Source organism: Microtus pennsylvanicus, chromosome 1, assembly GCF_037038515.1.
Source record: "Microtus pennsylvanicus isolate mMicPen1 chromosome 1, mMicPen1.hap1, whole genome shotgun sequence".
In the NCBI taxonomy this organism is placed as follows: Eukaryota; Metazoa; Chordata; class Mammalia; order Rodentia; family Cricetidae; genus Microtus; species Microtus pennsylvanicus.
This window is the reverse complement of record NC_134579.1, coordinates 141,702,047-141,724,652: the sequence shown is the minus strand read 5'-3', so window position 1 is coordinate 141,724,652 and position 22,606 is coordinate 141,702,047. Positions and strand designations below refer to the sequence as shown.

The 22,606-nt window shown below is 52.8% G+C and overlaps 1 protein-coding gene across 4 annotated transcripts; it reads left to right on the top strand.

Annotated features, from left to right (window-relative positions):
• The first annotated feature begins 136 nt into the window (after window positions 1–136).
• Ppp1r13l (protein phosphatase 1 regulatory subunit 13 like) lies at window positions 137–21,459 on the top strand. 4 transcript variants are annotated; one of them, XM_075989901.1, is made up of 15 exons: window positions 157–201; window positions 1,178–1,210; window positions 1,361–1,474; window positions 11,155–11,231; window positions 11,320–11,462; window positions 12,466–12,976; window positions 13,057–13,155; window positions 13,229–13,320; window positions 14,267–14,708; window positions 15,704–16,164; window positions 18,222–18,353; window positions 18,452–18,585; window positions 18,699–18,865; window positions 20,157–20,356; window positions 20,903–21,459. In XM_075989901.1, exons 4-15 carry the CDS (start codon window positions 11,177–11,179, stop codon window positions 20,939–20,941), a joined length of 2,475 nt encoding a protein of 824 aa, XP_075846016.1. In that variant the 5' UTR covers window positions 157–201; window positions 1,178–1,210; window positions 1,361–1,474; window positions 11,155–11,176; the 3' UTR covers window positions 20,942–21,459. The 4 variants fall into 4 exon arrangements, with proteins under 4 accessions (XP_075846009.1, XP_075846016.1, XP_075846005.1 ...); XM_075989890.1 differs by lacking the exon at window positions 157–201 and having other exon boundaries at window positions 1,072–1,181; XM_075989894.1 differs by lacking the exons at window positions 1,178–1,210; window positions 1,361–1,474 and having other exon boundaries at window positions 137–201.
• The last annotated feature ends 1,147 nt before the right edge of the window (window positions 21,460–22,606 follow it).

Below are 22,606 nucleotides of genomic sequence, written 5' to 3'. Positions count from 1 at the left end.
ATTTTTCAACGATCTACCTCCGGGGAAATCACTTCCCTGTTTGTCGGGAATGCAAGCCTGGTCGGATCTCGGAGGGTCCGCCCCGCCAACTTTGCTCACGTGGTTTCTTCCAACACTGTCTTAATGAGGCAGTGACCCAGCCCGCCCGCGGGTCTTAAAGAGACAGAAGGCAGATTGTGCAGACATTCCTGTAAGAGCCAGGTGAGAATTCTGGTTGGCAGGGTTGTGCTTTCAAAGCTAGAGTGTGTCTTGGGAAGTCTCTGATGTGGCGAAAGAGAGGAAGGCGTGAGTGGACGAGATCGGAAAATAGAAAAGAGCGGGCTCTCAGAGGATTTAAAGTACCAACGACAGGCGGAGTTTCTGGAGTCTGGCGTAAGCGGGAAACCAAGGGGGAGGAGTTCTGGGGTCAGGGGAGGAGTCTCGGACCCCAAAGCGCGGAGCGTGGCTCCAAACGGAGTGAGGGGTAGAGGGTCGTGTGAAACTCGTAGATGCCTTCGTAGACTTAGGGTCCTGAGCGGGAAGAATTCCCCACCTCTCTGAGGGAGGTAGAGGTGCAGCTGGCCGACCCCTCCCTGCCCCGCGGCCCAAGTAAACAGCTGCACGTGGACGCGGGATTTGGGGGACGCGCCCACGCCCCTTCCCAGCAGTACTGCAGCGCGTGGGGCGGCGGGTGGAGTCGCGGGACCGCGGCGAGACAGGGTGACCCGACTGCATTCCTGGCCGGTGTGTCAGCGTCGCGTCCCGCCCCTCCGCGGAGGTTTGGGAGACTCCTCCAGAACTGTGATGCTGCCCCTTATCCTGCGGCTTTCGAGAACTCAGAGGAGGCCAAGGGCACAGGGAAGAGTTCCTCCGCCAGGGATCACCAGACTATATGTCCCCCCTCGCTCGTGGGCTAGAAACTCGGGCTCGTCTTTTGAGGGCTCCAAGACTCCAACTCCCAGAGAACCCGAGGGTGGCTAGTGGGGGACTTCGCCCAGGAGTGCTGCTGGGGATTGTAGTCCAGCCTGTTGCTGGGCTCTCCAGTAAAGCAACCAAGGCGGGTTTTTGTGTTGCGTTGTTTTGTTTTTGAGGCGTGGTCTCATTTTGTGGCCCAGGATGGTCTCGAACTTGCAGAGATGCCCCTGATTCTAACTCTCGAGTGCTATGATTAAAGGCCCCTTATTTTTATTTCATTTAGACAGGTAAGCCGGGGCTCCGAGTCCTGATTAAGGTGGGTCCTTTTCTCGCAGTAGTATTGGGTCGTGTGAATTTCTCCCCGTCTGGGAAACTGAGACTAGAGGTGTGGGGATGGGCTCAGGAGTTCCTCCCCTGCACCCATAGTGAAGTGGAGGTCTGGACTCCTGTGCATGTCACCGTCCAGGGCGCCCTCGATCTTCTGGTCCTCGTTCTTGCTGTCTGTGAAATGGATCGCGCCTGACTCCAAATGGAAATGTTCCCGGTTGCGCCCCGCCCCTCCGGGACTACAAATCCCAAGGTACTTGAGGCGATCGCAGCTCTCCCTCCCCTGTGGGACACGCCTTCCTCCAGTCAGAGTCCCGTCGTCTAACCTGTTCCCTGCGACTGCCCCGCCCCGTCCTCCGCTCCCCGCCGCTGGAGCCGGAGCCGGAGCCCGAGGAAAAACCCCCTGGTGCCAGGATCTGCCCCGGACGCGTGAGTTCCACCCCACCTGGGGTCTAGCCATCCCAGAACCTGACACCACGTCCCTGGGAGGATTTGGTGGGACCTCGAACCTTAGGTCCCAGGGCAAATTGTGGGACACTCACGCCTGGGTCCCTATAAAGTGAGAACTGGAGTGCCGGCTTTACTGGGTAGATGGATGAGGGCTTGGACGACTGGAGATCTTAGTAGTACTCGGAGCGTTTGGTCCCGGGGAGCCATTGGAACTGGAATTCTTGGATACTTTAACTGGGGACTCTTGGAGGTGTCTCGGGGGAATATTGTGAGTCTCGTATCTCTGACTTTTGGATGGATGTGAGAGGTTAGGTCGTTCTAGAATGGTTGGGTCCCCGGTCGCCCTCCAGCAGCCTTCAGCACCGAGCCACTCTAGGTCTTTGCGTCAAATTCGTGGCTCTGGAATAGTGAATCCTGGTCTTTGGAAAGAGTGGGACAGACACGAGGGTGGGGTCATGGGTCCCTCAGAAAGCTATGTCCTGGCGCTACACCCCACTTCTAGTTTTGGGATGGGGGCAGGGGATGAGAAATCGGGGCAGCTCTCCAACCTCTCTGTGCCGCTGAGCGAACCCCAACATGTCATTAACCGGGGCGTCAGACCTGCCTAACCAGAGGGGGCACATCTGACCAAGGGCGCCCCCTAGCGGAGATGGGGTCGTACCTCTTGTTGCCCCATTGGGGTGGGAAATAACTGGGGTTTGCTGAGGTCACTGTAGAGCCCAGGCCAGAATAACAGGACCGCGGGGCCGAATCCGGGAGGCTTGTGTGGCTGTGTACTGCTGCATTTACACAGAATGAAAAGGGTAAACTGAGGCTGGTGAGCCATACGTCGCCTTCGCTCTTGTGACAGCTGTCTGTGAGAATTCCTTCACTCTCACCAGATTTTTCTAATTAGCCTTCTTTCCGTGGTGGGGTTCCTTGTGCTGACCCAGAGGTGAGAAATGTCACCTCCACTTCCATCTGTCTGACCTGAGGTATTGTGGGAGATAAGGGAGGGATAGAGGCTAATTCTGGAGGTGTCTGCCCTTGAGCCTGGGAGAGGGCAGGAACAGGAAGGCTATTCGCTCAGTCTCTCTACCTCTGGGCCCTTATGTTGGGGATTAAGAAGCTAGTGGGGGTGGGAGGGACGAGGATCTGAAGGAGGGTGCGGTTAATACTGCAAGAACGCCAGTGACAACCTGAAATGAAAGGGAAAAAATTAGCCACAGCTGCCAACACAGACTGTCCTGCCAGGTCCAGGTCAGGATGGATCTCCACGTCCACAGAAGCGTTTGGCAATCACCCAAAGGTAGGAACAGCGAGTTCCACCTTCAGTGGAGTTTGTTGACCCCAGGGAGGACTCCTCCCTAGCAATGGGGAAACTGAGGCTGGCAAACAGACACCACCCACACCCTGGAATCTTGCCAGTTTCTGTCTGAAATCTTAAGGGTTCTCACCCTGCAGTAGTCTTGCATTCCTGGGAATAATCACTGTGGCAGGTGGGAAATTTGGGGTTCTGTGGTCCGAAAGCTCAGGCAGTTGAGACCACTGGCAACAGAACCCGGGGCTTAGAGGCACATGGGCTCAGAGGGTAGAATGCTTTGTCTAGCATGCAGGAATCCCCGGGGTTCATTCCCCAGAACTGAATAAAGCAGACTGGCAAGTTTCATGTCGGTATTTCTAGCACTGGAGAGGTGGGGGCAAGAGGATTGGAAGTTTAAGCATAGCGTGGGTGCCGGGTGGCGGTGACACACACCTTTAATCCCAACACTTGGGTGGGGGCAGAGGCAGGCAGATCTCTGGGTTCGAAGCTAGCCTGGTTTACAGAGTGAATTCCAGGATAGCTCAGACTACACCAAGAAACCCTGTCTAGAAAATAAAAAAACAAACAAAAAGCACAGCATGGACCACACGAGGAAACCCACACAACTGCTGTGGGGCATGGCGGACATGCTTCTTAATCCCGGCACAGGGAGGCAAAGGCAGGCGGCTCTCTTGAAGGCCGGGTCAACCTGGTCTACATAGGTCCAGACAAGTCAGCCGACCGAGAGCTCTCACAAAAGACTCTTTGGGAGAATCTATGGCGCCTGGGCTTTTGTCCCTGGCTCAGAGCCTGCCCATGTGTGATTGATCCCCCTGGCCTCAGGGGCTGAACCCAAGCCGCGTGCAGGCTACATGAGCACTCTGCTGCTGGGAGCTGAAGCTCAGCTCTTGTTTGAGACAGCATCACTTAAGTCGCCCAGGGTGGCCTTGAACTGAAGATCCTCCTGCCTCAGCGTCGCTAGGGTTGCAGACACTCATCGGTGCTACCCTAGAGGACCATAGAGGAAGGCTGGTAAAATAGCAGTCATGACGTGAGACATTCAGTTCTTACACTGTAAACACTGTATGATTTAGGTCCCCCGCACCTCACACCTCATCTGGGTGAAGGCATCAATCCCCTACACACACATACACACTACACATGAGAAACTGCTGTGGTGACCAGCTGAAGGCAGAGGCTTGGCTAGGAGAAGCCCCTAGCCCATTCCACAGAGGCACGACTGACCCAGCTAGAGTGAAAGATTACACTTTGGGTGTTCCCAACCCATTCTAAGGCCCTGACCTGGATCCCACTGACTGTGCCAGGAAGCCAATAGGATCCTTCGCCTCTGAGCATCTGGCTGCGGTACAGAGGAGGCGGGCAAGGAAACCTAAGGGTGGAGCAGAGCTGGGAGCCAGTTGAAGGGGGAGCTAGAGTTGGAGGGCAGCCCAAGGAAGAAGACCTGAGGGTGGAGGGCAGGAACAGGAGCATGGGAACAGAGGCTTTGCCTTGCCTGGCCCGCCCAGCTCCCTGGCTTGGAGCTGTGCACCTGCCCAGGCCCGCCTCGCATTCCCCGGGCCTGAGCTCAGCCTTTGTGCTCGCGGAGAACGCGCGCCCCCTGACGGCCAAGGTGTTTCTACCACCCATAACAGACCTGCTCTCAGAACCCAGTTTGATAGTGGTACATTTGCCAAAAGATCTTCCTGTCGGGTACTGGGAATGGAGGAATTCTTGTCCTCTGGAAGAACAGGCTCTTACCTGCAGAGCTGTTCTCAGTCCTCTGTGCACGCAAGGGCTGATACCTTCAGAGGCAGAGGCCGCAGCTGGAGCTGGTACGTGCAGCTGGAACTGGAACTCTGGTCCTCCACACTCTAAACTGCAGAGCCATCTCTCCAGCCTGGAGCACGAGATGTAAACAAGCCTGGCTATCTTCAGGCCTCTGCCTTTGAAAGCTGCCATTACAGGCATGTGCCACCATGCCCAGCCCTTTATTTAAACTTTTATTTTGAGATAGGCTTGCCCAGGCTGGCCCCTTCAATGGACTCTGCTGTCCAACCAGGCCTTGAACTCTCCCTCATTTTGGGTCAGCCTCGCAAGTAAACTGGGATTATAGGTGTGTGCGGCCAGGCCCGACTATACTCTGCTTTCTGAGGCTGGGATTCTCACAGCTCTGATTTCCTCTTGTATCTTTTGTTGAGACAGATCTTTCCATTGGTCCAAACAAAGATAACTTTTTTATCTTTGTTTTACAAGTTCAGCAGCCGAGGAACTCTTGTTGGGCGCTCCAGAGTTCACATCCTCGCCTCTGGTTTCTGGCTTGTGGCAGACTCCAGGAGAGCGCAGTTCTGGGATCGTCAGAAAGTGCGGCAGGAAACTAGAAATTGTGAGCAGAACAAGTGAAAGAATTCTAGAGTAGGATAGAGGTAGACTAGAAAGAGGTAGACTCTGGGACTTGGAGCCCATTTTTCTACTAGAGATTGAATTTAGGGACTCAATAACAATAGACAGAGCGGGGGCTGGGGAGATGGCTCAGTGGTTAAGAGCACTGACTGCTCTTCCAGAAGTCCTGAGTTCAATTCCCAGCACCCATATGATGGTTCACAACCATCTATAATGGGATCTGATGCCTGAAGCACAATTAATAATAAGAATTAAAAAAAAGATGTTCACTGAGAAAGCCTGCCTTTCAAAAAAAAATGGTGGGGTTGTGTGTGTCCTGGCTGTGTGTGACCTGGAACTTGTTGTGTATCCCTGATGGGCCTCAAACTCAATGTGATATGTTTCCCTCTGAGTGTAGTATTAAAGTTGTATACTATGATACCCAGTCTCCTATAAAAAAAAAATAGACAGAGCTCCATTATTGAGCTACACCCCAGCCCCTCACTGGGGGATTCTAGGCAGGGGCTCTACCACTGAGCCACACCCCAGCCCCTCACTGGGGGATTCTAGGCAGGGGCTCTACCACTGAGCCACACCCCCAACCCCTCACTGGGGGATTCTAGGCAGAGGCTCTACCATTAAGCTAGATCCCTTCCCAGTTCTGACGTTTCTTTCAGGAGACACCTAAGCTTTCAGGTCCATTTTTGTAGATCTTCACCATCTCAGAGTCCTTACTGGGTATGGTGATGCGTGTCCATAGCTCCCGCCACAGAGAGGCAAAAGGACCCATTAATAAAGTTCCTGCACAGTCTGGGCTATGCAGTGAGACCAAATACAGTAAGTACCAGGCTTCAGAGTGGAGCCCTCTTTGAGATCAGAAGGGCCTTTGGGGGTACTTAGTTTACATCCTTCTTCCTCGTATGGAGTCTCAGGCAGAGTCCGGGGAGTCTCCTGCCCTAGGAGTGGAGAGGACTTAAGGTCACGCATGCTCAGATGAGCCACCAACCCCAACAAGTTCTGTTCCTTGTGGCTTCCCAGACAGGCTGGTGTCAACATGTCCGAGCTGGCCCCACGGCCTACACCTTTACCGCCAAGGCTAAAAAGGTGACAGAGCTGGCGGGCTTGGCGGCTGCCATGGGGATAAAGATGGCTGGTGTAACCGGTTCCCAGCCTAGCTTCCTCCTACTGGCTGGTGACCAAAGCTGCATCTCTGGCCCTGACTACTCCGCCCCCCCTTAACAATGGGTCAGCGTGAACAAGGCCTCTTATTAACAGCAGTAATGTCTTCCAGGCCAGCCTCAAACTCAAGAGATCCACCTGCCTCCGCCTCCTGAGTGCTGGAATTAAAGGCATGTGCCGTTACCACCTGAATGATTTATTTTATTTTTAAGTATGTGTATGTGGGGGCTGGAGACATGGCTCAGAGGTTACGAGCACTGGCTGCTCTTCCAGAGCTTGGGAGTTCAATCCCAGCAACCATATGGTGGCTCACAATCACCATAAATAAGATCTGGTGCCCTCTTCTGGCCTGCAGGCATCCATGCAGACAGAACATTATATACATAATAAATAAATATGTCTTTAAAAAAGAAATAAAAAGTATGTGTATGTATGTTACTATGAGTGCAGGTGCCCTCTAGGGCTAGAGAGGTGTTGGATCCCTTGGCGCTGGAGTTCCAGGCAGCTGTGAGCCGCCCTACATGGGTGCTGGGAACTGAACTGGGGCTCCGTGAAACAGTCGGAAGTACCTAAGGCTGGTGAACAATCTGACTCCAGGATTCTTTCTTTTCTTTCGTTTTATTTCTTCCTTTTTCTCTTTGTTTTTTTGGTACAGGGTCTCTTATTGTCTAGACTAACCTCCAACTTGCTGAGTAGCCAAGAATGAGTCTTAATCCTCTTGCCTGCACCTCCCAAGCCCTGGGAGGGAGGGGTCACCACAGATGCGTGAGCGCTTGACTCCAACCTGTCTGAATTGTATTTTCTTTGCTTATTGGCAAGGTTTTGTGTGTGTGTGCAGTGCGTATTGTGTGTTTCCCTCTCTGTGTATTTCTGTGTCTGGAGTATGTCACTGTGTATCGTATGTTGGAATGTGTCACTGTGTATCGTGTGTTGGAGTATGTCACCATGTGTTGCGTGTTGGAATATGTCACTGTGTAGCTTGTGTGTGGAGTATGTCACCATGTATCATATGTATGGAGTATGTCACTGTGTATCGTGTGTTGAAGTATGTCACCGTGTGTTGCGTGTTGGAATATGTCACTGTGTAGCGTGTGTGTGGAGTATGTCACCGTGTATCGTGTGTTGAAGTTTGTCACCGTGTATTGTGTGTTGGAGTAGGTCACCGTGTAGCATGTGTTGGAGTATGTAACCGTGTAGCATGTGTTGGAGTATATCACCGTGTAGCATGTGTTGGAGTATGTAACCGTGTAGCATGTGTTGGAGTATATCACCGTGTAGCATGTGTTGGAGTATGTAACCATGTAGCATGTGTTGGAGTATATCACCGTGTAGCATGTGTTGGAGTATGTAACCATGTAGCATGTGTTGGAGTATATCACCGTGTAGCATGTGTTGGAGTATATCACCGTGTAGCATGTGTTGGAGTATATCACCGTGTATCATGTGTTGGAGTATGTAACCGTGTAGCATGTGTTGGAGTATATCACCATGTATTGTGTGTTGGAGTATATCACCGTGTAGCATGTGTTGGAGTATGTAACCGTGTAGCATGTGTTGGAGTATATCACCGTGTAGCATGTGTTGGAGTATATCACCGTGTAGCATGTGTTGGAGTATATCACCGTGTAGCATGTGTTGGAGTATATAACCGTGCATCATGTGTTGGAGTATATCACCGTGTATCATGTGTTGGAGTATGTAACCGTGTATCATGTGTTGGAGTATATCACCGTGTAGCATGTGTTGGAGTATGTAACCGTGTAGCATGTGTTGGAGTATATCACCGTGTAGCATGTGTTGGAGTATATCACCGTGTAGCATGTGTTGGAGTATATCACCGTGTAGCATGTGTTGGAGTATATAACCGTGCATCATGTGTTGGAGTATGTAACCGTGCATCATGTGTTGGAGTATATCACCGTGTATCATGTGTTGGAGTATATCACCATGTATCATGTGTTGGAGTATATCACCGTGTATCATGTGTTAGAGTATATCACCGTGTATCATGTGTTGGAGTATATCACCGTGTAGCATGTGTTGGAGTATGTAACCGTGTATCATGTGTTGGAGTATGTAACCATGTAGCATGTGTTGGAGTATATCACCGTGTATCATGTGTTGGAGTATGTAACCATGTAGCATGTGTTGGAGTATATCACCGTGCATCATGTGTTGGAGTATATCACCGTGTAGCATGTGTTGGAGTATATCACCGTGTAGCATGTGTTGGAGTATATCACCATGTATTGTGTGTTGGTGTGTCCCTGCACATGAAAGCCGTGGGTCGATGTCCTTCACTACCACTATCGGCCGCCTCATGTGTGGTTGGTTTTTTTGTTTTTTTTGGTTTTTTTTTGGTTTTTTTTGAGACAGGGTTTCGCTGTGGCTTTGGAGCCCGTCCTGGAACTAGCTCTGTAGACCAGGCTGGTCTCGAACTCACAGAGATCCGCCTGCCTCTGCCTCCCGAGTGCTGGGATTAAAGGTGTGTGCCACCAAAGCCCGGCTGTGTGGTTGTTTTTTAAGATTTGTTTTATGTATATGAGTGTTTTACATGCATGTATGTCTGTGCACTACATGCATGTTTTACATACATGATGTGTGCACACGTCGGGCATGTGTGCCTGATGCCCGTGGAGGCCAGAAGAAGGTGTTGGGTCCTCTGGAACTGCAGTCACAGATGGTTGTGAGCTGCCATGAGGGTGCTGAGAATTGAACTCACAGAGATCCTCCTGCCTTTGCCTCCCAAGTGCTGGGATTAAAGGCGTGTGTCACCACTGCCTGGCAGGAATTCACTCTGTAGCCCAGGCTAGACTGAGTACACTCTAGCCTAGGCTAGTCTGAAACTAGAAACCCTTTACAACTGCATCCTGAGAGCTGACATTACAGGAAGGCACCTGCCTGGCTCATAGCTGTTTAAAGGGAAGAGTGGGGCTAGGGCTGTGGCTCGGTTGGTGGCGTGCATACGTAGCGTGTATGACGCCCTGGGTCCATTCCCAGCACCACAAACCCACTTGGTGCTCCAAGCCTATATATAATCTCAGCACTCAGGCCGGAGGGGCAGGAGGAGCAGAAGTTTGAGGTACTTCTAATCTACATACCAGTTTCAGACCAGCCTGTCCCAAACAACAACAAAAACAAGCTGGAGAGATGGCTCACAACTGTGTGTAGCTACAGTTCTAGGGAATCTGACGTCCTCTTCTGATCACCATGGCACCAAGCATGCAGTTGTGCAGATGCTCATACACATAGAATAAATATCTAAAAACACAACTAAAACCACACAAACCTTAGTGTACAGGTACAGACCTACAAATCAAGAGTCTTGGAGGTCAAGGCAGGCCAAGGATCTTGAAGCCTACGTAGTCTGAGGTACATAAAGTTTTCAGGTCACCCTAAATACTTAAAAAGACCATGTGTGGCCAGGCAGTGGTGGTGTGTGCCTTTAATCCCAGCACTTGGGAGGCAGGCAGGTGGATCTCTGTGAGTGCGAGGCCAGGCTGGTCTACAAGAGCTAGTTCCTGGAAAGGCTCTGAAGCTACAGAGAAACCCTGTCTTGAAAAACTAAAAAAAACAAAAAATCAGGCCGGGCGGTGGTGGCGCACGCCTTTAATCCCAGCACTTGGGAGGCAGAGGCAGGCGGATCTCTGTGAGTTCGAGACCAGCCTGGTCTACAAGAGCTAGTTCCAGGACAGGCTCCAAAGCCACAGAGAAACCCTGTCTCGAAAAAATCAAAAAAAAAAAAAAAAAAAAATCCAGACTGGAAAGATGGCTCATAGGTTAAGAGCATTGACTGCTCTTCCAGAGTTCAATTCCCAGCAACCACATGGTGGCTCACAACCATCCTTAATGGGATCTGATGCCCTCTTCTGGCTGCAGACATACATGAAGGCAGAATGTTTTATACATAATAAGTAAATAAATTAAGAAAAAAAGGCCAGGTGGTGGTGGCTCATGCCTTTAATCTACAGAGAGAGTGAGTTCCAGGACAGGCACCAACCAAAGCTACACAGAGAAAACCTTATCTGGAAAAAAACAAAACAACAACAACAAAAACCCAACAAAACCCTATGTCAACGTGGAAAGTAAAAGGATAGATGGAGGAGTAACTCAGTGGTAGAGCCCCTGCCTAGAATCCCCCAGTGAGGGGCTGGGGTGTGGCTCAGTGGTAGAGCCCCTGCCTAGAATCCCCCAGTGAGGGCTGGGGTGTGGCTCAGAGGTAGAGCCCCTGCCTAGAATCCCCCAGTGAGGGACTGAAGGTGTGGTAGAGCCCCTATCTGACATGTATGTGGCATTGTCTTTAATCCTCATTACAGCAATAAACAAAACAAAACAAAAAAATCAACAACAAAATGTCTGGTGGTGTCTCCTGGTCCCTAGTAGACATTCATTAAAGTAACAATTATTTTAGCCTCAGTTCAATGCCCTATGAGGGGTGATGGAGAGATTCTTTGTCTCCAACTTTCTAGAATGGCTTAAGACTTCTAGGTAGATAGTGGACATGGACAGGGCTTTTGAAGGAATTGGCATTTTGGAACCTTAATGACTATAGAAACCCCCTATCCCCACCCTGAGCGCCTTCCTTGGGTTTGCGCCTGGAGGGGCGTGGCCTGAGGGTCTGAGCAAGTTCTCCACCCTGGCAGGCACCTTGCTCCGGCCGGCACCATGGACAGCGAAGCCTTCCAGAATGCGAGTGATCTTCTGGATCTGAACTTCCAGTGTGAGCTGGGGGCAGGGGCGGATGGGCAGGGCCCGGCAAGGGGACGGGGTGTAGGGGGCGTAGTCCTGACCTTCACTCCCACACCCAGCTCTGGCCATGAAGCACATGGACCTGAAACAGATGGAGTTGGACACCGCTGCCGCCAAAGTGGATGAATTGACCAAGCAGTTAGAGTCTTGGTGGTCAGACTCGCCAGCGCCTCCTGGCCCACAGGCTGGAGTCTCCACTAGGGTGAGCTTGGTGACCCCTGCCCTGGCCCCCCAAAGCCAGCTTCTCTCCATGCCCTAGGGGAGGCTTGAGTTTCTAAGGTTGTGTAGGTGTGAGTTCTGCAAGGCCATCTAGAAGAGAGGGCCACATAGGCATAGAGAGTAGGCTCTTCCTTGCTCTAAAGGCAGCTAAGGCGGAAGGATTCAGTGCCAGCCTCACTCCTTCCTCCACAGCGAGTTCAAGGCCAGCCTGGGCTACACAGAGGCTGGCTAAGTGGGTAGAATGCTTGCCTGGCATGAATGGAGGTCTGGGTTCCATCTCCCGTACCATATAAAACCAGGGCTTGTGGTACACACCTGTTACACTGGAGAGGTAGAGGCAGGAGGATAAGGAATTCACAGCCACGCTTGGCTACGTGGAGACCCTCAGGTAGCCTGAGCTTTGTGAGACCCTGTTAAAAAGGCAATTTTATATTAATTTATTTTTTAAGATGGGGTCTCAGTATGTAGCCCTAGCTGGCATGGAACTCACAGAGATCTACCTGTGTCTGCTGGGATTAAAGGTGTGAGCTTTGCCCCCCCCCCCCCCAGTCATGGTTTCTCTGTGTAACAACCCAGGCTGGCCTCGAACTCACAGAGATTTGCCTGCTTCTGCCCTTCTGCCTCCTGAGTGCATGGATTAAAGGTGTGCACCATCAAGCCAGGTTAAACCCCCCCACGCTCCAGACAGGATTTTTCTGTCCAAGACAACCCAGGCTGTCTTGGAATTCTCTAGAGATCAGGCTGGCCTCGAACTCCCGCTTACCTTTGCTGGGATTAACGTGGGGGAAAAAAGGGGGAAAGCTTACATGCAGCAAAAGACCTTTTCTTAAATCATATAAAAGAACCAGTAACAAGCTAGAGCCCCTCGCGCCCAGTCAGCAGGCCTACTCTGACGTCTCCACATTGACTTTCCATTATCTACGCTAATCTTCCCCATTTGACCCCTATCGTCTCCTCTGACTCTTCCGTACCCGACTTACCCATAGATATCCCGGTACAGCACCAGCCCTGTCCCAGAGCATTTTGGCAGCAGAGGGTCCCCGCAGAAGACACCCACGGATAGCACAGAGACCCGTTTTGGACGCTCGGAGAGTGCCCCGTCCCTGCACCCCTACAGCCCTCTGTCCCCCAAAGGCCGGCCGTCCTCCCCACGTACCCCCATCTATCTGCAGCCCGATGCCTACAGCAGCCTGGAGCGTGCGCCATCGCCCAGACCCCGTGCCTTTGACGGGGCTGCCAGTCCCCATGGCCGGGCGCCATCTCCGCGGCCTGGAGCTAGCTCGCTGCGCCAGCCGGGTCCCTCGACGCCCTTCGACTATCTGAGTCGCGCAGGGTCACCCCGGGGCAGCCCTCTAGCTGAGGGACCCCAAGCCTTCTTTCCGGAGCGCGGACCTTCCCCGCGTCCAACCACTGCTGGCTATGACTCACCGGCCGCGTTCGGGAGCCCCCTGTTGGGCGCGGGTGGTAGTGCCTTCGCCCCACCGCTTCGCGCTCAAGGTGCACGGGGACCCACTCTTAGGGAGGTTGGCTGGGTTTAGCCTATGCTTACACCCTCACTCATGCACCCCTTTCCCCAGATGACCTGACGCTGCGCCGGAGGCCCCCGAAAGCCTGGAACGAGTCTGATTTGGACGTAGCTTATGAGAAAAAGTCTTCTCAGACAGCAAGCTATGAACGTGAGTGACTGATGATGGGGGGCACCTGGACTACAGGAGTCTGAAGTCCATCCTAACGATGTGTGTTTTGCAGGGCTGGATGTTTTCACACGACCTGCCTCCCCCGGTTTGCAGCTCTTACCCTGGAGAGAGAGCAGCCTGGACGGGCTGGGGGGCAGCGGCAAGGTGAGGTGCAGGTGGGCAGCAGGGGGTGAAGGTGGAGGGTCCAGGGTGTGTGTGTGAGGATTAAATCTAGGACCTAGTTCATTCTCATTCTAGGTGAGTGCATAGTACTGAGCCACACCCCAGCCCCTCACTGGGGGATTCTAGGCAGGGGCTCTACCACTGAGCCACACCCCAGCCCCTCACTGGGGGATTCTAGGCAGAGGCTCTACCACTGAGCCACACCCCAGCCCCTCACTGGCGGATTCTAAACAGAGGCTCTACCTGTGAGCCACACCCCAGCCCCTCACTGGGGGATTCTAGGCAGAGGCTCTACCTGTGAGCCACACCCCAGCCCCTCACTGGGGGATTCTAGGCAGAGGCTCTACCTGTGAGCCACACCCCAGCCCCTCACTGGGGGATTCTAGGCAGGGGCTCTACCACTGAGCCACACTCCAGCCCCTCACTAGGGGATTCTAGGCAGGGGCTCTACCACTGAGCCACACCCCAGCCCCTCACTGGGGGATTCTAGGCAGGGGCTCTACCACTGAGCCACACCCCAGCCCCTCACTGGGGGATTCTAGGCAGGGGCTCTACCACTGAGCCACACCCCAGCCCCTCACTGGGGGATTCTAGGCAGGGGCTCTACCACTGAGCCACACCCCAGCCCCTCACTGGGGGATTCTAGGCAGGGGCTCTACCACTGAGCCACACCCCAGCCCCTCACTGGGGGATTCTAGGCAGAGGCTCTACCACTGAGCCAACCCCTCACTGGGGGATTCTAGGCAGAGGCTCTACCACTGAGCCAACCCCTCACTGGGGCAGTCCTCCTGCTTCAGCCTCTCCTGCTGGGATTACTGGTGTGGGCTATCACACAGGTTCTGTCCTTCCCCTCACCCCTTTGTCCTTACCTGTCTAAGTTCCTTTCTCTCACCTTCCCTCATCTTCCCTTTCTCTCCCCCTGCCCCAGGACAACCTCACCAGTGCAACATTGCCACGCAATTACAAGGTGTCCCCTCTGGCCACGGACAGGCGTTCTGACATCGGCAGTTACCGCCGCTCTATGGGCTCAGCAGGACCCTCAGGCACTTTGCCCCGCAGCTGGCAGCCCGTCAGCCGCATCCCCATGCCCCCCTCCAGCCCCCAGCCCCGCAACGCCCTGCGCCAGCGCCCCATACCCCTCAGCATGATCTTTAAGCTCCAGAATGCTTTCTGGGAACATGGAGCCAGCAGGGCTGTGCTCCCGGGATCCCCCATCTTCTCGCGAGCTCCCCCACCTAAGTTGCCTCCTCAGCCACCCCCACAGCCACCCACCCAGGCCCAACCTCAGATGCCCCCCCAGCCCCAGCCTCAGGCCCAGGCCCAGCCTCAGACTCCAGCGCCTCAACAGACTTGGCCTCCCGTGAACGAAGGTGAGTCGGCCGAGAGGGTTCCGGCACAAACGCTGGGGACCAGAGCAGCTGCGCGGCTGCGGCCAAGCCCGAGTCCAGACACTGAGCCCGCAGAGAGCCGGGCCAGATAGCCATGGGAATGAACACGGTACCAGGGTTACAGAGGGGTTGAGCAGAGCCCTGGCAGGCTTAGGACTTGTGCTTTAGCCTCTCAGAGTCCTGTGTTCCCTGAGTATAAACCCTGAATCCCAGTACAATCCTATCTCTTGGGACATAGTACTAAAACCGTATCAGATCTTGAAAATAAGGCAATGCATAGAAAATGCTCATTGCCCACCGTCTCCTTCAGTGCCAGAGGGGCTGAGCTTGAGCCTTTCCGAACTGCTGTCTTGCTGTGTGACTCAGGATAAATCGCTCTACCTCTCTGCGCCTGTTTTTCCCACTTGTGAAAAGAGCGTAACAGTGTTTACCTTGTAGGATTGTGGGGGACATTGGGATGGTGGACAAAGACCAGGAAAAAAGAGGCCCTTGAACACCAGGCTTCTACTCTGGAATTTTCTGCATGAGATGTAGGGAGTGAAATTCTTAGGAACCTAGAAAACTGAGTTTATTGTTGATGGTAGGAATGCAGATTCCAGAGACAACTAGCTGTGGGACTTTGGGCAAGTGGCTTTCCCTCTCTGAGCCTCGGATTTCTTTTCGTAAAATGGAGATGGTCACTGACCTTCTCCATGATGGAGAAGGGTGATGGGGATGTAGCTCCGTGGGTGGAATGCTTATCATGTGCCCTGGGTTCACTGCTCAGCACCATAAAAAAATAAATCTGGCATATAGATGCTCAGTAAATGGAAGCTACCATAACATATATCATATACAGCCCAGGCAAAGTGTAGTCTAGAGAGGGCAAGTAACTGCCCTGAGGTCACACAGCACAGGAGCTGGTTGCACCCTGGAAGTTGTAGGTTTTGGGAGACTCCTAGTTACTCTTCCTCTGATGGGGCTCTTGTTCTCGTTAGGCCTCCTCAAGTGCCCTGCCGAGCTGGAGCCAGAGCCGGAGCTAGAGGGGCTACTGGCTCCCGTGCTGGAGGCCGGCGACACAGATGAAGGCACCGTCACTCGGCCTCTCAGCCCTACCAGGCTGCAGCCAGCGTTGCCACCCGAAGCACAGACCGTGCCTGAGCTGGAGGAGGTGGCTCGCGTTCTGGCAGAGATTCCTCGGCCCCTGAAGCGCAGAGGCTCCATGGAGCAGAGCCCTGCCGTAGCCCTGCCCCCCACCCACAAGAAACAGTACCAACTGATCATCAATAGACTCTTTCATCGGCACGGCGGCCCAGGGCCTGGCGGGCCCGAGCCGGAGCTGGGCACAATCACAGAGGGATCCGAGGCCAGGGCAGGGCCCCCTGCTCCTGCCCCACCAGCTCCCGTCCCACCCCCTGCACCACCCCAGAGCAGTCTTCCAGAGCAGCCTCAGAGCGTGGTAAGTCACAGGAGGAGACGACAGTATGTGTTCACCTCTGATACAGCTGTGTAAAGGAAAGTCTTAACCGTATAGTGGTTTAAATGAGACCTAGTGTTGCACCCAGAACCCTGTCGCCTCGGTTACACCACTGTCTTTGGAGATGACCCTGGCTTCATGACCCAAGATGGCACCCACCGTGCTGCAAAGGAACCTGGGAAATGTAGTCTTTTGTGTAGACAGGGCTGGCAGGGTGCAGGAGAAAAGAAGAGACTGGATGGATGGAGGGATGACCCGGCTGACACCTTGGCTTCATTTGCCTATACCTCTGCCCACATTCCTTCGTGAATCTTAATTTTATACCTGCAGTTGATTTGAGTTTTCAGTGTGACAATGGGTTTACCTGAGACCTGGAGACCAGTCTATGGTGCCTACTTGTTCTGTCTCCTTGTGAAGAGAGAGTCTCTGGTCCCCAAGACTTTGGTCATCAATGTTTATATGCACCAGCTATAGAGTTTTCCTCCTGTCCCCGTTTATTCAGCTGTACATCCTAGGGCCAGACTCAGCCACTCTGTGTCTGTGAAATGGAGTGAGAACAGCAGTGCCCACCCCCATCAGTTTACTGTGAGGAGTGACTGCTGCCTGGGATGTGACCGTGACCCTCCCGTCGTGAACACGACCCAGGAATTTGTTCATGCTACTCTGTTTTGTTTGTTGTCATTGTGTGTGTTTGTCCCATCTTTTATTGATTGGCAATTCAATTACCAATGGCAATTGCTAATCAATTTGCAATATTATTAGCAATAGCAAATCAAAGAAAGATATCTTTGGCTCAGTTTGAGGATACAGTCCATCGTGGCAGGGTCCGTATAGCAGCAGGAACAGGAGGCGGCTCCACCGTCAAGCAGCAGATAAATGCTGGTGTTTCGGCTTCCTCTCCTTTTCATTTGGTCTATCACCCCCGCCCGTGGCATGGTGGCACCAATCCAGGTGTGCCCACTTTAATTAACCCACTCTAGACACTCCCTTGCAGATCTAGCCAGAGATTTCTTTCCGTGGTGATTCTACGCTGTTATTTTTATCTATTTACTTTTTGGGTTTTCGAGACAAGGTTTCTCTGTTTAACAGCTCTCTGGCTGTCCTACTTACTATGTTAGACCAGGTTGGCGTCGAACTCATAGAGATCTGCCTCCTGAGTGCTCTGATTAAAGATGTGTGCCCCCATGGCATAACTTTATTTATTTTCATGTGTATGTATGTTTTGTCTGCATTTGTGTCTGTGTACCATGTATATGCAGAGGCCAGAAGAGGGAGAATTTCAGATCCCATTAAACTGGAGTTATAGGTGGTTGAGAGCCAGTATGTCAGTGTTGGGACTTGAACCTGGGTCCTCTGCAAGAGCCAGTGCTCTAAACCAGTGGTGAATTCTAAATCCCATTAAGCTGTCAATCAAAATTAACCATCACAGTGGTTTTGTGGGTTTTTTGTTTCTTTGAAGATATTCTTTTTTCTTCTTCTTCTTTGTTTTTTCAAGACAGTTTCTCTGTATAGCCCTAACTGTCCCAGAACTCTCTTTGTGGTTTTTGTGGTTTGTTTTCTTGTTTTTTTTGTTTGTTTTGTTTTTCTGTAGCTTTGGAGCCTGTCCTGGAACTACCTCTTGTAGACCAGGCTGGCCTGGAACTCCCAGAGATCTGCCTGCCTCTGCCTCCGGAGTGCAGGGATTAAAGGAGTGGGCCACCACCACCTGGCTTTAGGCTATCCTCCTGCCTCAGCCACCCAGTACTAAAATTGTGGACATGCACTATTATCCTGTCTTATAGGAATAATTGCTGTGAAGATCACCTACCCCATGACTTCCTAACTTGCTCTAAGCTCTAGGGATTCTGGATTCCAAAGTCATAGGAGGACCTGATAGTTGTAAAGGACCAATGGACAAGGGCATAGCCAGCCCTTGTACCTTCACACCTCCCTGCCTAGGTGTGGATCCTCCTGACTTTGGGGTGACCCGGCCCCTGGTCTGTTTCTCCCACTGAGGTGTGGGTGGGCAGGCGTCACTGAAGCCCCACTTTGTCCTGCAGGAAATGCGCTCAGTACTGCGCAAAGTGGGGTCCCCACGCAAGGCCCGGCGAGCGCGGCTCAATCCGCTGGTGCTGCTGTTGGACGCAGCACTGACCGGGGAGCTGGATGTGGTACAGCAGGCGGTGAAGGAGGTAAGGTGTCCTTCCCCCTCCCAACCTCCCCCCACGTGACAGTGTAAGGATTGCACAGGGTGACAGGCGGGGCTGAGTCCTTCTCTTCCTATTCCCAGATGAATGACCCAAGCCAGCCCAATGAGGAGGGCATCACCGCTCTGCACAACGCCATCTGCGGTGCCAACTACCCCATTGTAGACTTCCTCATCGCCGCGGGCGCCAATGTTAACTCCCCTGACAGCCATGGCTGGTGAGTCCTCAACATGCCCCTGCTGGGAGGTAGGCAGGCCTTTGGCATGGGCACTTTCAGTGGGGTGGCGCTACCAACGGAGACCTCGCTCTCACTCATTCCTCTGCTGCCAGGACACCGCTGCATTGTGCGGCTTCATGCAACGACACTGCCATCTGCACCGCCCTGGTACAGCACGGTGCGGCCATCTTTGCCACCACTCTCAGTGACGGCGCCACTGCCATCGAAAAGTGCGACCCTTACCGAGAGGGCTACGCAGACTGTGCCACCTACCTGGCAGGTGCGAGGCTGTGCCTGAGGTGGGGGTGGGAGGGTAGGGGCTGGGTAACCCACTTGGCAGATGCACGTGGGTGGGTAGAGACTTGAGAGCTGTATCATTCAGACTGTACAACTCACCTGGATTCCACCTGAGGGGCGAGCAGCTGAGATGCCAAATATGCCATCCTCCTGCTGTGGTGGCACACACTTGTATTCCCAGCTCTAGGGAGTCAGAGGCGGGTAGATCTTTATGAGTTGGAGGCTAGCCTGGTCTACATAGCAAGCTCAGGCTATCCAGGGCTACAGAGCAGGACCCTGTCTCAAGAATGAAAACAAACATCCTGACAACTGTTGTGAGAAGCTGTTTAGAGGCTGGGACACTCGTGGATGTGCCCGAGCTCACATCAGGTCGCTCTGGGGACCAGACTAAACTGCATGAGGGGGACAGCCAGGATAGACCGCGCCAGAGGCTTGCCTGTAGTCTCTCTTGGACACCTGGAGCGGCAGATCGCATCATAGGTTGACATTAGGGATCATGGAACAGACGGATTTAACACTGCATGAGGTGGAGATGGGGGCCAGGCACGCAAGCCCGTTCCTAAGGCAGGGGAATCGTAGTTGGAAACCAGCCGGGATGGGACGAATGACAACTGTAACCCCGAGATCTGACACTCTCACACAGATGTACCTGCAATGCACACAAAATAAAAAAGTAATAGATTCTAAAGGGGGTGGTGGTGGTGTGTGTGGATGGAGCTCAGCCGGTAGAGCGCTTGCCCAGCGTGACAGGCTTTGGGTTCTGTCCCCAGTACTGCGTAAACTGGGTGTGCTGGATCCCACCTGTGACACCACGGCTTGGGAGGTGGAGCCAGACAGACCAGAAGTTCAGGGCCATCCTGACCTATATACATAGTATAAGGTCAGCCTGAGACACATTTGACCCTGCCTACCTTTAAAGAAGACGGTGGGGTGGGGACCTGGAGAGATCACTTAGCAGTTAAGAGGATTGAGTTCAGGTTCCCCCCCCCCCACCCCCCGCACTGGCAGTTCCCTGGCGGCTCACAGCCGTGTTACTGCAGTTCTGTGGGATCTGTTGCCCTCTTCTGGTGTGCAGATGTACATGCAGACAAAGCCCCCGTCTACATAAAATACATACATAAGTGATCTTAGCTGCTGACTCTGAGTGAAGGCAGGCTGCCCATTCCAACCTCACCCCCACCCACAGGCAGAGGCAGGCAGCTTTCCAGGTGTCTTTTCTCTGCTGCAGTAGGGGTCTGTGTCCCTGGCCCTAGCCTGACTTTATGTATTTTCAGATGTTGAGCAAAGCATGGGACTGATGCACAACGGCGTTGTGTATGCACTCTGGGACTACAGTGCTGAGTTTGGGGATGAGCTGTCCTTCCGGGAGGGCGAGTCAGTCACCGTGCTACGGAGGGACGGGCCAGAAGAGACCGACTGGTGGTGGGCTTCACTACACGGCCAGGAGGGCTATGTGCCTCGCAACTACTTTGGGGTGAGCCAGAGGGGACCCAGTGGGAGCCTATTAATGGGTTTGGCCAGGCTGCTCTCAGGAAAGAGAAAGAGCCAGGCATTTCTTGTTATCCCACTACTTTGGAAGCTGAGGCAGGGGAATTGCTAAGAGTTCAAGCCCAGCCTGGGCTACATAGTAAGTTTTAGGTCAGCCTTGGCTACAAATAGGCTTCTCTCTCTCTCCCCCTCCCTCCTTCCCTCCTCCCTTCCTCCCTCCCTCCCTCATTCTCTCCTCTCTCTCTCTCTCTCTCTCTCTCTCTCTCTCTCTCTCTCTCTCTCTCTCCAGTCTCTCTGTCATATCTGCACACATACGTACACGCAGTTCATTGTGATGGACTCTAGAAAAATCCATTATTGGCTGTGCTATGATACGGGTAAAGGGGATCCCTTTCACTCAGGAAAGTCCATGTTCCCACATGTCTTCCTGCTCCTTGCCGGGGTGTGGCTGGTGGTGTGATGGCAGCCCCCTTCTTGGGGGTGGGATAAATGAGGCTGGGCTCCTGGTGTCTGATGGTCTCCTTCCCTTCAGCTCTTCCCTAGGGTGAAGTCTCAGAGGAGCAAGATCTAGCAGGAATGAAGGACGATCGTCAAGGAGAAAAGTGCAAGCCAGCCTGCCTTCCACCTGGACCTTCCTAATCCAGCTACTGCTGAGTTTACTTTCACCCTAATCTCCAGAGGGGTGCAGCCTGCACCAGAAGGTCTCGTTCTTCCAGACGCTCGAGGAAGGGCAGCCCCAGATTAGGAAGCCACCTTAGGCATTGGGGTGAGGTGGGGCTGAGGACCTTTGTGGGCAGGAGACCCCACATGCATACTTGCCAAATCAGATCTGGTTCAAAGAACCTCCTAACTACCAGCGAGCCACTGCGCTGTCACAGCTGACGCTGGCAGGGTGACCCACCCCTTCATTGCTGTCCTCCCTTCCCCATTCCTCCCAGCAGCCTTGGGGCCTGGGTGAGACACGTGGCTCCTTAGCAGGATGTCAGCGCCCCACCTCCCCAACCAAGTGCCTTCACACCCGTGTGGCTTATGTTTGTAATGACATGGGAACTGTTTCCTTTATAAATAAAGGTTGTTTGCACAGACATGAACTTCATTTTGATTATGTTCAGACTCCAAGAATGCTGTCTGTGCTCCAGAGGGACCGCTTAGCTTTTGTTAACTTGCCACAAACCTCAGCAAGGTACTTCTCACAGAGAGTCACACGGAAGTCTAATATTTTTATTTTATTGTTAATTTTTTGAGACAATGTCTAACTGTACAACTCTACCTGGACTAAAGATGAATGCAACCACACGCAGGTTATTTTATTTTATTTTTTAAGTTTTTTTGAGGCACGGTTTCTCCTTGTAGCTCTAGCCGTCCTGGAACTCACTCTGTAGACCCGGCTGTCCGCGAACTCACAGAGATCCTCCTGCCTTTGCCTCCTGAGCGCTGGGATTAAAGGTGTGGACCGCCTCCCTGCTCATGCCCAGTTTTTTTAAAGACTTTGAGACAGGATTTTATCTATTGTGCAATCTAGGCTACCTTTAAACCTGTAATCCTCGTGCTTCAACCCCCAGAGGAGCTGAGGGTGATATATCTGCCCCACCATGACCAACTTCTATTGACAGAGGCTAGCCTTGGCTACCCAGTGAGCTCCAGGCCAGCCTTGCTTACATACTGAGGCTGTGTCAAAAGAGGGTGGGGAGTGGGATGAGGAGGAGGTGGGGGCTCGGGAGATGGCTCTTGCCTTTTGACCTGAGTTCAAGTCCCCCACATGGAAGAAGGAGAGTACTGAACTGACTTCTGCAGGCTTCCTCTTCCCTCCACACGTGCGCCTTCACATGCTTTCCCTCACACACATACCCACACAATAAAGATAGAAAACGTGCCGGGTGGCGGTGGTGCACACCTTTAATCCCAGACTTGGGAGGCAGAAGCTAATGGATCTCTGAGTTCGAGGTCAGCTGGGTCTACAGAGCGAGTATCAGGACAGCCAGGGCTACAGAGAAACCCTGTCTTGAAAAACCAAAATAAATAAATAATAAACAGTGATTAAAAGAAGGCACTGGGGGAGATAACGCAGTTGGTAAAGTGCTTTCTTATTATGTATGTATTTATTGTTGGTGGTTGGTTGGTTTTTGGATTTTTCTTTTTGAAAAAATATTCTCATACAGTTTAGCCTAGCCTTGAACTCACTAAGTAGCCAAGGATGATTTTTCTGTCTCTGCCTCCAGAAAGCGTATGTGCGCCT

Coding starts and splice junctions, on each gene's coding strand:
- Ppp1r13l (XM_075989890.1), top strand. CDS start 1,144: ATGATTAAAGGCCCCTTATTTTTATTTCATTTAGACAG. Junction 12,977..13,056: donor CCCACCGCTTCGCGCTCAAG/GTGCACGGGGAC, acceptor CCCTTTCCCCAG/ATGACCTGACGCTGCGCCGG. Junction 18,586..18,698: donor TCCCCTGACAGCCATGGCTG/GTGAGTCCTCAA, acceptor CTCTGCTGCCAG/GACACCGCTGCATTGTGCGG.